A 12,484-nucleotide genomic window follows, 5' to 3' on the forward strand; every position below is an offset into this window, starting at 1 on the left:
GCGCTCAAAAGAATGATTTCCTTGGCATGGTAACACTTTACTTTTTCACATTTTTCCACCTTCCAAATTGTCCACCTCTGTTATCACTCCTGCTACCATGCTGTTCTATCTACTCCAATTTTTTTAAATGAGCACGCTCTCCTTTTTTTCCGTATTTAATCGTGCAGATGCATGCATTTTTAAAGCTGTCTGCCAAAGCACAGTTTACACGGAGAAAACACACGCGTTGAAGGTGTACAGCACAGTGATTTTTCACAAACTGAACACACCCTGTGACTAGCACCCACCAACAGAATGGAACCAGCACCCAGAAGCCTCCTCACGCTCATTTCCAAGGCACTGCCCCCCAAGGGCACTCATTATCCTGATGTTTAGCAGCATGCCCTACTTTGAAACACAATTTTATATTAATAAACTCAAATTCCTTTATGCATACAATTAACAATGTAAGCCTTAAAATTTATCCTAATCAGAATGTATAAGCCATGAGTTGTGGTTTTTTTGTTTTTTTGTTTTTTTTTAAGCCATGAGTTTTAAACAAAACCTTTCTAAAACCCTGAAAACTGGCAGGCGTGAACAGTATACAGAGAAGTCTAGGTGTGAAACCCTACTATCTGTTATACATGCATAAAACCTTTTCAATAAAAACAGAAATAATGATTCTGACGGTTCTTTCGCAAGAATGACACACAGTCTCGGGGCACATGGGTGGCTCAGTTGGCTAAGCGTCCAACTTCGGCTCAGGTCATGATCTGACGGTTCATGGCTTCGAGCCCCGAGTCAGGCTCTGTGCGGACAGCTCAGAGCCTGGATCTTGCTTCAGATTCTGTGTCTCCCTCTCTCTCTCTGCCCCTCCTCCACTCAGGCTCTGTCTGTCTCTCAAAAATAAATAAATGTTAAAGAAAAAAGAATTTTAAAAAAATGAGACACAGTCTCAAAACTAGCATAAAAGTTAACATGATGAAATGTCCTTTAGATCTTTCTTCAATTTGTTTTTCCACAGATTACAAAAGTTCACCTTGTCTGTTTCTTCCTTTTTTTGATCTTTTACTACGAACGATTTCCATCAAACAAAAAGATATGAAGACTACCCTAAAGAACACCTATATATACACTCTAACCAGCCGAAGAAATAAAAGCAGAAACAAAATTCAGGACCCTCGCGTACCTCCAAATCCCCCACCTGCCTCCCTCTATGGATGTCAATGTCACCACGGACTTGGTGTCTGCCATTCCCAAGCACAGCTTCATGCTTTGTCTACATAGGAAGTACCCTGAATGTTTGTCACGACTATCTAAACAATACTGTGTTTCCTTACCTTCAGCTACTTGCCGTTTTCCCTCAACTTTATGTTTCTTTTTACTTTATGTTTTTTTTTTTAACGTTTATTTTTGAGAGAGAGAGAAAGAGAGAGCGAGCAGGGGAGGGGCAGAGAGGGAGGGAGACACAGAATCCAAAGCAGGCTCTAGGCTCTCAGCTGTTAGCACAGAGCCCAACGCGGGGCTCGAACTCACAGACCGCGAGATCATGACCTGAGCCGAAGTCGGATGCTTAACAAACTGAGCCACCCAGGAGCCCCAAACTTTATGTTTCTAAATGTACTCCTATTGATCTACGTAGCTCTGGTTCATTCATTTTTGCCGTCCAACAGAATTCTACTGTGTGATGAAACCACTCTCCACCTAAAGGACATCAAGGTTGCTTACGATATTTTGCTATTACAAGCAAAATTGCAATAAACATTCTTTTATATTCTCCTTGGGCACACGTACAACAGGTTTCTAAAATGTTAAGTGTATTTATAGATTGCTGTTTCAGGCTGGAAAAAGAACAACAAATAAATCTAATCGGGTCCTTCTGGTGTTGATTCAGCTTAAAATAGCTACAGTTAATAACAGACCTATTTCACAGAAGGAAGGCAATACTGTCACCTAAAACCAAAAGCAACATAAGCAACATCTGCTACACTGAGTTTTATCTTATAAATACCACCAAACCAATCAGTAGCACTGTCATTTTTCATCTACTTCCAGAAAAACCATAAACCCATTTCATACCTTGAACTGAAATCCGTACGTTTGTCCCCAAACCAGAACACTGCTGGCACAGCTATCAACATAAATGAAATACTCACCTCCTTCAATGCCCAGGTTGGATGAGTTGCAAGAATTTCATAATCTCCAGGAAGAACTTTAAAAAATGCAAACCTAAGACATACAAAGAGCCAATAAAGTTTCTTTCAAAACAACCCAAGTATACTAATTTATGACTAGTATTGGAAGCACTAGAAAATAATGTTCGAATTATCACAAACTGGCCATTAGCTGGTTAAATGAGCATAAACAAAATTCAATCCTTCACTGTACAAATCACATCAGGGAGCACTTATTGAGTACTTCCTGTATATAAAAACAGGTGTTCTGTGGGCTGACAGGAAGGAGGTTTTAGGTTTCTCCTAAACCCCAAGGATTTCTGACCTGAGAACCAGTCACTGTGGCTTAGCCAGGGATCAGTCACAGAACTTGCAAGTGCATTTTGACAGAGGCGTTAGGCATGAATAGGCATAGAGAAGGGAAGGGGTGCCAAAGGAACAGAAGGGGGAAGGGAGGAGTCCTGTGTAAAGAAGAGAGAACAGATCCGACAGGCTGAGGCCATCGCTAACACAAGATGATGCTGATGACACTGGTAGGGCAAATGACAGCAAGCTTCGAATCCTGTGCCGGAGAGTTTAGACGTGTTAGCAGAAACAAACAGAGTAAAAGGCGTTCCGGGCTCTTGCACAAACTACTGTGATGAAATCAGGTGCTGACAAAGACCAGTTAGGTAGCTGTAGACAAACCAGCCCCAGAGTGACAGGAGATGAGGCTGGGAAGGCCACCAGCAGGATTCTGACATATTTAACCCTTTCAAAGCGCAAAGCCCAGACGACGAGAGGGCAAACTCTAGTGAAATGGACGATCAAAAATCCACCTAATTTCTTCTCCTGTGGTGTCATTTTGCTACTTTGCTACAGTAACATGGAAATGACTACTGGATTTTGCAATTAGTGAGATTTAACCTCTACTTCTGCAGGCTAAGATCACTGTTTTAGATAAGTGCAGAGGAATGAGATTCAACAAGTTCAGGTCACTTTTCCCAGAGAGGTCAAAAGCAAACTACTACTAGTCTAGAGAAAATGGAAGCTCTGCGTCCCCCAGCAGGCTTCAATCAAGTAGAAGTAAACGTTATCCCCAGACTGAAAAATAATTTCGACAACCCTCATTTAGAAACTGGATAGCTTACCGACAGACTCATTATCAACTTCTAATTTGCAGTTAAGTTGGTTTTGTATACTGAAGGAGTAATGATTTGAATGCTTTCAAAATTATCAGTTGGAACTATTCTGAATTAATCTTGGCACATCTGTTAACACTTACAACTTGACGACATAGATCCATTAAATAAATGGCTTTAAATCTGACTCAACAAGGTTAATTTAAATAGTTGTCGCTTCGAACTACAAAATAATTTTCATGTAATAGTGATGAAATGATTTTTTAAAAATCGTAATAGAGCAAATCTATATGGAGCTAACACGATTAAGCATGTATTCCACACAGGGCAGTTTGAAATAAAAATATTAATTTAATCTTCCTAATAACCTTGGGAGGTGGGCTCCACCACCACGGTCACTTGTAAATGAGAAAACTAAGGCCCAAAGGCATTAAGTAACTTGTCTGGGACCAAACCCAGTAAGTGGGAGAACAAGGACCCAAACCCAGGTTTTCAGGCTCCAGAGCCAGCCCCAGCTGTTAAATGAAGGCCTACTACGTGCTGGGCACTGCCGGAGGGACTGTAGAGACCTTAACTCATCTCCTCAGTGCTGGAGGAGAGACGTCAGATGACTTCTTTCACAGACAAAGGGTTTGAACTTGCCTGACGAGTCCAAACCAGGATTTAAACCCAGGACTCCCTATACCTGAAGCTCCTCCAGCCCCAGTAACAGCACCCCCTCTCCGTGAGGCAGGATGACACGGGCACAACTCACTTTCCACCAGGCTGGGTCACGGTGGACTGGATCTTCGCTTCGGTCCCCGTGTTTCTCAGAGACACCTGAACTCCTGCAGGGCCCAGGGGCTGCCCTTTGCTGAGAACCTGGCAAGGAGAAGGAGGTCAGGACTGAAGCCAGGTGCAAAGCTCTCTCCACTCAGCAGAACTGCCCGGCCCGTTCATGTCCCCCCTCATGGAGCTTATATCCTTCCTGGGGGCAAGACTCCTTTACAAAGATTAGACAGATCACGGAGACCCTTCCCAAGGAGAGCTGAGGGGCTGAGAGAGGGAGTAGTAACAGGGAAATAATACTTTGTTTCACTGAATCTAAGACACCATCAGCCAAACAGACACCATTATTCTACAATCTCTACAGAGAAAGAAAACAATATCCATGATCCTCCTCCCCAGCAAGAAATTCACACATGAAACCAGGACCCCCTCGCCTCATCCAAGGGTGAGCGCCTCACTCTCGGTGTAAAGGTAAAGGAGAAATGAACTCGCCAGGAAGAAAAGGACAGCAAAGAAATCTGCACATGTCAACCTTGGTGCCAGATGGAGGGAGAAAAAAAAAACTCCCCTGAGAATCTGAGCTCGAAGCTGCCATTCGCACAGGTTAGCACTCTAAATTCACACGACCAGGGGGGCCCAGAAAACTCTCAGAGAATCCAGTTTACTGAGACAGCCCCTGGGGGAGGGGCCAAAGCAAACGCAAATCCTGTCTGGAAGGGGCCGGCTTGGGTTTCCCTCAGTGAGGACAAGATGCCACCTGGCCTGGGGCCTCCGTTCTTCCTGTCCTCACCCCTACGAAAGGCCAGCCCTAGCAGTTATTCGCCAGCAGCCTTTACAGGGGAATGGCCTGGCATTCCCTCACAAGCGCCCTTGTGGAAGAATGATAGGGAACCTAGATCTGACCCTGAAAAACACCCACTACCTTGTACATGAAATTCCACCCTCCCAAAGCCTACCTATGGGTCCCGTGTGGGCTTACTCGCCCCATTTAAAGAAGGTTAAGAGAAGACGCAGTATATAATACGGAGCAACCATTAAAAAGAACAATCTTCCAGAGCCAAACCTTTCCATTCACAGAGAACCCTGTGAACACAAAGTTGATGTCCCCGCCCTTTGTGCAGATGTCGCTGACGCCGTCCACGTAGAGCTCCACGTTTGTTGGCTCTGAGAAGTGAAGGTGGGAGGGGAGGGAACAAACAAGATACGAGACACAAGAGCAAGTTTAGTGCTGAGGTAAGGTGAATGTTCCCCGGGCAAAACACCCCTTACCAGTTAACTTTCATTTATTTTTGAGCACTTACTACGCGCGCAGGGTTAAAACTCCAAAGGTACCAGGAGGTATGAGGAAGGTCTCCCCCCGACCTCTTCCCCGGACACCCAGGTTCCCACCCCAGGGTGAAACAGCGTGTGCAGGATGATATGCTTTGATGACAGTCTTTCGGCTGAGCCGTATGTCAGAGCCTCAGTGACAATTCAGGACGCACCAAATCGTTTCAGTTCCTGGATGCTTACTAAGGACCAGACACGGAGCTAAGTGCGCGTGTTCCTCACAACTACATGAGCAGGGGGGTAAAAACACCTGCAACTGATTATTAAACTGACACAAGGAAAAGTTAAAGGACCCCCCTCCCCAAAGTCACAGAGCTTGTGAGTGACAGAGCCCCAATTCAACCTGCAAAAGCCTGCCTCCAAACTGTCCCCTGACCAAGTGCGTGAGTGCAGCCATGGCAAAACGGGACGGGAAGCTCCAATGCCCACAGGAACCAAGCAGGGAGACAGGCCACATGGGCCTAGGGTGAATGGAAAAGGAGAAGCCACTACTCACTTTGCACCAAATGCCAACTTTCTCACAAAAAAACAGAAACCTGGATTTTTATGTGCTATCTCCAGAATTTTCAGTATTAGCAACTAATTGATTTTGTCTAAAAAAACTGAAGAGGTCATCATAACAAGGGTTCAAGCTTTTAAAAGGTTAGGAAGAGGGGCGCCCGGGTGGCTCAGTCGGTAAGTGTCCAACTTCAGCTCAGGTCTGGCTCTGTGCTGACGGCATGGGGCCTGCTTGGGATTCTGTCTCCGTCTCTCTCTGCCCCTCCCCCGCACACATGTTCTCTCTTTCAAAATAAATAAATAAACTTAAAAAAAATAAAAGGTTAGGAAGAATGTAGAATGGTAAGTAGAGAAAAAAATGGGAAAATCAGGAGAATTTTGGGTAAAGAATTACACACACACACACACACAGAAGATGCCAGTAAAAAATGCACAAAAGACTTAAACAGACACCTCACAAAAGAGGCTGTCAACATGGCCAATAAACACATATAAAAAGCATTTATTTCATTGACCGTGGAGCAAACATGAGACACCACCACATTACCACCAGCATGGCCAAAATGAAAAAGAGTGACCATATCAAGTGCTGGGGAGACGACGAGGCACCTTGCTCACTGCTGGTAGAGCAGAATTTGCCAAACCTGCTTGGATATTTGACAACATCTACTACAGCTGCACATGTAAACGCACTGTCACCCAGCAAGTTCCCTTCTGGGGTATACCCAACAGAAATGCAAACATGCTAAAACGTGTACCAAAAGATATGAACAAGGACGTTAGCAGGGACACTATACTTAGTGGCCAAAGTCAGCAGCCCATATGTCTGTTCACAGAAGGGGGTGAATCACCTTCTATTCACACGGTAATCAAATGAGAGAGCAAAAGCTACAGGTAATACAGATGAACTTCTTTACCAATGTCAAGAGAAAGAAACCAGTTGGCAGGAGGGGAGGGGACTCAAACAAAACACTCCCACAGGGTGCTGAATCTGCAACCTCTGCTTTAGTCCTATGCTGGGTTTCCTCACCTCCGGCTTTCTGGAAGGCACAGGTCAGGTCCCCCCCAGCTATGAACTGGAAAAGAACTTTCCTCACAGAGCCACACTAGCTCTCGGCCATGTGAGCTGCACTTTACCCTTTGCGATGGCAGGGACTAAATTCTTCCTCCTCTAACTCAGGAGCAAGATGGCCTGAACCAACCAGCACCCCAGCCCTCCCCTTCCCAAGCTACAGAACAGGGATAAACACACATCCACTCTTGGAAGCCACGACAAAGCAGAGCCCTCTCTTATCTCAACCCCATTCCATTCCACATCTCCGGCTCTGATACAAGGCAGACACATCAGGAAAGTTTTGAGCTTTTGTCTGTATGTGTGCATAATGCTTTTAAGTATTTATTCCCTACTAATTATGTGCCAGCCTTTCTCAGCACGTACACAAACTAGCCCATTAAATCTCCAAGACAGGCCATGAGGCAGCTACAACCCCTCCCCTGACCCCCTAGCGAGCCCTTTCCTGACCCCCTAGCGAGAAGACACCAACCCAGGGGGAAGTAACTTATCCAAGGTTGTCACAGAGCCAGTAAAGCCCAAGGATGCCAGATCTTGTGATCTTTTTTTTTTTTAATGTTTTTATTTATTTTTGAGAGACCACAAGCGGGGAAGGGGCAGAGAGAAAGGGACAGAGGATCTGAAGCGGGCTCTGCGCTGACAGCCTGACAGCAGAGAGCCTGATACGGGGCCTGAACTCACAAACTGAGATCATGACCTGAGGTGAAGTCAGACGTTCAACCGACTGAGCCACCAAGGTGCCCCTCTTGTGATCTCTTATGAGAAGTAGATCTGGATTTTCACGTGAAATCTCACGACGTTGAATATTTCAATCAAGTCACTAAAAATGCTCCAGGGGGCTAAGAAAGAAGCCATCCTAAGACAGGAAAAGAAGTCCCCACTCCTGACCTCTAGAAGTCATTCTGCTGCCACTTAATGAATGAAACTACAAAAGCAGAGCTTCCTGAGGCAGATTCAAGAAAGGACGCCTATTTTTTTTAATTTTTTTTTCAACGTTTATTTATTTTTGGGACAGAGAGAGACAGAGCATGAACGGGGGAGGGGCAGAGAGAGAGGGAGACACAGAATCGGAAACAGGCTCCAGGCTCCGAGCCATCAGCCCAGAGCCCGACGCAGGGCTCGAACTCCCACGAGATCGTGACCTGGCTGAAGTCGGACGCTTAACCGACTGCGCCACCCAGGCGCCCCAAGGACGCCTATTTTAAGAGAAATGACAGAAAACCTTAAGGTAGGTCCAAGATAAATCCAATTTACTCTAACGTAACAAGCAGGTGGGGGGGCGCCTGGATGGCTCAGTCAGTTAAACTTCTGACTTTGGTTTAGGTCATGATCTCGTGGTTCACGGGTTCGAGCCTTGCTTCGGGCTCTGTGCTGACAGCTCGTAGCCTGGAGCCTGCTTCAGATTCTGTGTCTCCCTCTTTCTCTGCCCCTCCTCTGCTCGTACTCTGTCTCTCAAAAGTATATAAAAAAGTGTATATATATATAGTAGCAAACAGGAAAAAGCCCTGTTCCACACTAGAAATGTATCCTTAATATTTTAACAGTGTACGCACTCCAACAATTTAAATTAATATTCAGCACACAATCTAATCCTTTACAGAGTATGTCTGGCTATTCAGTTAACTTACCAAAACTCCACCCTAGGGGAGGCTCGATCTTCAGAATGAAATCTCCCTAAAAGGGGGGGGGGGGGGGAGAAAAGGTAGAGGAATGAAAACCAATGACCTTTCAATTAGTTTAATTTACTTCAGGGCTACCATTTAATCTAGCATTTTCACACCTACAATGAAATTCCAAGTATAGGGGCGCCTGGGTGGCTCAGGCAGTTAAGCGTCCAACTCTTGATCTCAGCTCAGGTCATGATCTCACGGTCCATGGGTTTGAGCCCCACATCAGGCTCTGTGCTTACAGCATGGAGCCTGCTCGGAATTCTCTCTCCCTCCCTCTGCCCCTACCCCACTCGTGCTCTCTCTCTCTCTCTCTCGCTCTCTCTCTCTCAAAATAAATAAATAAACTTAAAAAAAAAAAAAAGAAAAAGAAATTCCAAATATATATTGTGTCCTTCTAAGTCGCTGTGGGCTGTCTGGTTCCCTTCGGATGTGGCGGGCTGAAGCTGGCTGCCCAGAAATCCCCATCCAACCAATCACGAGACACCACGTTAACGCCCATGGGAGAGTTCTAAAGGCGTTATGTTCAGCCACTCGCTGTCTTCTGATGCCAAACATGCGACTAATGGAGTCTCCTATTAACCCTGCCTACACCCAAGGTTGCCAGGGTCATTGTGTATCTTTAGGAACAAAAGTCATTTCTTTTTAAAAAAATTTTTTTTTCAACGTTTATTTATTTTTTTGGGGACAGAGAGAGACAGAGCGTGAATGGGGGAGGGGCAGAGAGAGAGGGAAACACAGAACTGGAAACAGGCTCCAGGCTCTGAGCCATCAGCCCAGAGCCCGACGTGGGGCTCGAACTCACGGACTGCGAGATCGTGACCTGGCTGAAGTCAGACGCTTAACCGACTGCGCCACCCAGGCGCCCCACAAAAGTCATTTCTTAAAACTAGATGTTACTCACACACCTTGCTTTCTTGAGAATGATACGAATAGTTAAAAACAAAACAAACAAACAAACAAAAAATGATTTTAAGACCAACCTATAGAAGTCAGCCTTACATACTCTGGTGAAAGATGTAATTTCAAGAATAGTGTTGTGTTATAATATTTTAAATTGGGAAAAGCCTCTACGCCTATCAATAGAGACACAGTTACATAAATTGACAGTTTTGATTTGATTCTGATGTGCTATGCGGCCATTAAAAATAAATCAGTAGACCTGCACAGGCTGATGTTGAAAGTGTACCAAGATGTTACCATAGGGGAAAAAAAAAATCAAAAATTGCAGAATAATTCCTGTTGTTTAGTTCCATCCGATATAAAAAAACAAAGCCAAAGCTATGTGTACACACTGACTATTTTTTGCAACTTCCTGTGAACCTACGTTTCTAAATAAAACGTTGAAATGGGAAGGGTAACGAGGGTGGGGTGTAAGTAGGTGTGGATACATGTCTGTGCACACACGCACATATGTGGGCATCTTTAGAATTATAAAAATTTTTTTTTCTTAATGTTTATTTACTTTTGAGAGAGAAAGAGAGAGAGCACGGTGGGGAGAGGCGGAGAGAGAGGGAGACACAGAATCGGAAACAGGCTCCAAGCTCTGAGCTGTCAGCACAGAGCTTGATGTGATGCTCGAACCCACGAAGTCTAAGATCATGACCTGAGCCGAAGTCAGACACGTAACTGACTGAGCCACCCAGGCGCCCCTTTACAATTATAATACAGAGAAAGCTGTCTCTTGGGATACACATCAGAACCATTACCAGTGGTCATCACTACAGAGGGATGAGAAATCGGGGGGCAAATGGATAAATTTACTTCAAATACTTCTAAAGACCTCATTTTGTTGTTTCCCACAAAGCTCACAAATTTGGGTATCACTTGCACAGTTTTTTTAAAACAATATTTTAAGCTGCTTGCAAATAAACAGTTCTATTAAATCAGGGTTTCTGGATGTCGGCACTGCTGACGTTTGGTCTGTCCTGTGCAGCAGGTTCAGCTTCATTTCTGGCCTCTGCTCACTAGATAAAGACGCCCTCCCCCAACACCAGACAGGTGTCACAACCAAAAATGTCTCTAGACATCGCCAGATGTCCCTGCAGACACTGAGAACCACTGTTCGGTTTGTACTCAATCAACCCACTTTATAAATTGTCTCCCTCAAAATTTGGCCAGGACTGTAGATTCCACTTATAATTTACAAAAGAGACAAGCATTTGCTCATGTGCCAAATAAAGCCTGCTCTGGTTAGGGCGGTCCTGGAGGCCACACCACTTCCGATCATAAACGACTACAGTAGTCTCTCTTACCTTATCATACAAGGGGATCATAAAGTAACCATTATTAGGGGCACAGTCTGTCTGGTATTTCAAAGTCCCGTGCTTGGTATACAACTTTATCTAGAAGACAAGAGAAAGAAGAAAAGTCATAATATAGCCTTTGAGGATTAGCTACATTACACCACAATGCATTTGGCCAATATGCACTTGCTGAGGACCTACTATGTGCTGTGATGAACACCAGGCACTAAGGTCAGAGACAAATAAGACAAAGTATCCACGAAATAGTGTAATTAGATATTTTTTAGGTTAGAAACCCTCTAAAGACTACCCTGAAAAGTCATATTTTTCAATATTTTTCAGTGTATTTTTAGCGGCTGTCTCTATGGATGTAAAACAAATTTGCCAATGTGCTATTAATAAGGTGCTTATTAAAATGCAATCCCCAAGCTGCACTTCTGTTTCTAAACTAGAAGGTCTTGGGTGGGGGGACAGGGATCTACATTCATCTCAAATGATTTCCAATATTTGCGAGTTAACACTCATCTAGGAATTTTTAATTTCCTCTTTTATTTTCATTCTTTGGCAAAAATAAATCAAAAGGCACTTAATGTGTGTCTTTTCAAGGGATCTCTAAAGTTCTTGTATCCTGGGCATTTCCAAATACAATCTCTTAACCTTTTAAGACACTCAAGCAGCATCTGGGTTTTCCACATGCTGTGTGATAGTCATTTAACCTCCTGAGGTCCAGTTTCTTCGTAAATACGAAAAGAGCCACTCCCCTTCGTGGTGATTATACAGACTCACATCAATGCATATTAAGCACCTGGCAGACAGCATGGCTCAAAAAAAAAAAAAAAAAAGCGTTCTTATTATTTTACTCTATTACTATGTGGTAGTACTAACTTCTCTCTGCCTTTACTTTTCTCTCGGAGCCCCAGGAAACTAAGTAGCACAAAGCCTTGCAAGGCAGCTTCTGAACTGGTCTGTGCCCACACACTGGTAGGCAGCCCAAGAGGTGGCACGGGCACCCAGCAGAGCCCTAGAACCCTGCCATTGCCAGTGGGTTGACTCATTAAACACCTGACTTAGGATCAAAACTGGCAGAGAAGCGAGAGACAGAGGGGTCTTGAAGGTGATAATTATTTTCTTTAGTTAATACATGGTGCTGGATTCTGCTTCTGTCTCAACACCCTCCTACAAGAACAAAAGCTGGGATTTGGAACAAGGCCAGGGCGACCCAGTGGAGTGTGGAATCTATTTTCTACCCCTCCCCAAACCCATCTCAGCAACCAGATTTGTACAATATACTGGTTCATTCCTTCACCACAGCCCTTCAGCTGCCAGCAATGGACTGGCTCAAATGTGCTTTCAGTCAGCCTTTGGGGTCTTAATCCCCCCAAAGTCCCTTCTCTTTGCCAGCTAATAGCCTCTTCCTTTTTTCTCTCTCTCTCCAATCCCCTTCTGCCCCATCACAGTACCCTTCTAAGACAGAGGCCAGCCCTCCCTCAGGTCCCCTCCCATCTATCCTGACAAGTGACCTTACTTTTCACAAAAGCTTTCTGGGCCATAATGCCACTGTATTGATAATCATGTAACTGCCTGGGGCTTTACAACTTAATAAAAGACTTCAGCTCAAATCTCCAGCATT

The 12,484-nt window shown here is 44.5% G+C and overlaps 1 protein-coding gene across 2 annotated transcripts in view; it reads right to left on the minus strand.

Moving 5' to 3' along the window:
• Positions 1 to 12,484, minus strand: part of LOC122471625 (nodal modulator 1) — a 56,549-nt gene that overhangs the window by 43,246 nt on the left and 819 nt on the right. For both annotated transcript variants that reach the window (XM_043560442.1, XM_043560443.1), the window contains exons 2-6: positions 10,864 to 10,953; positions 8,570 to 8,615; positions 5,106 to 5,206; positions 4,029 to 4,135; positions 2,136 to 2,208 (exon numbers count right to left, since the gene is read on the minus strand). In XM_043560442.1, coding sequence (XP_043416377.1) covers positions 2,136 to 2,208; positions 4,029 to 4,135; positions 5,106 to 5,206; positions 8,570 to 8,615; positions 10,864 to 10,953 — 417 coding nt within the window. The remainder of the gene's footprint in view (positions 1 to 2,135; positions 2,209 to 4,028; positions 4,136 to 5,105; positions 5,207 to 8,569; positions 8,616 to 10,863; positions 10,954 to 12,484) is intronic.

The sequence above is a fragment of the Prionailurus bengalensis genome, chromosome E3 (genome assembly GCF_016509475.1).
Source record: "Prionailurus bengalensis isolate Pbe53 chromosome E3, Fcat_Pben_1.1_paternal_pri, whole genome shotgun sequence".
In the NCBI taxonomy this organism is placed as follows: Eukaryota; Metazoa; Chordata; class Mammalia; order Carnivora; family Felidae; genus Prionailurus; species Prionailurus bengalensis.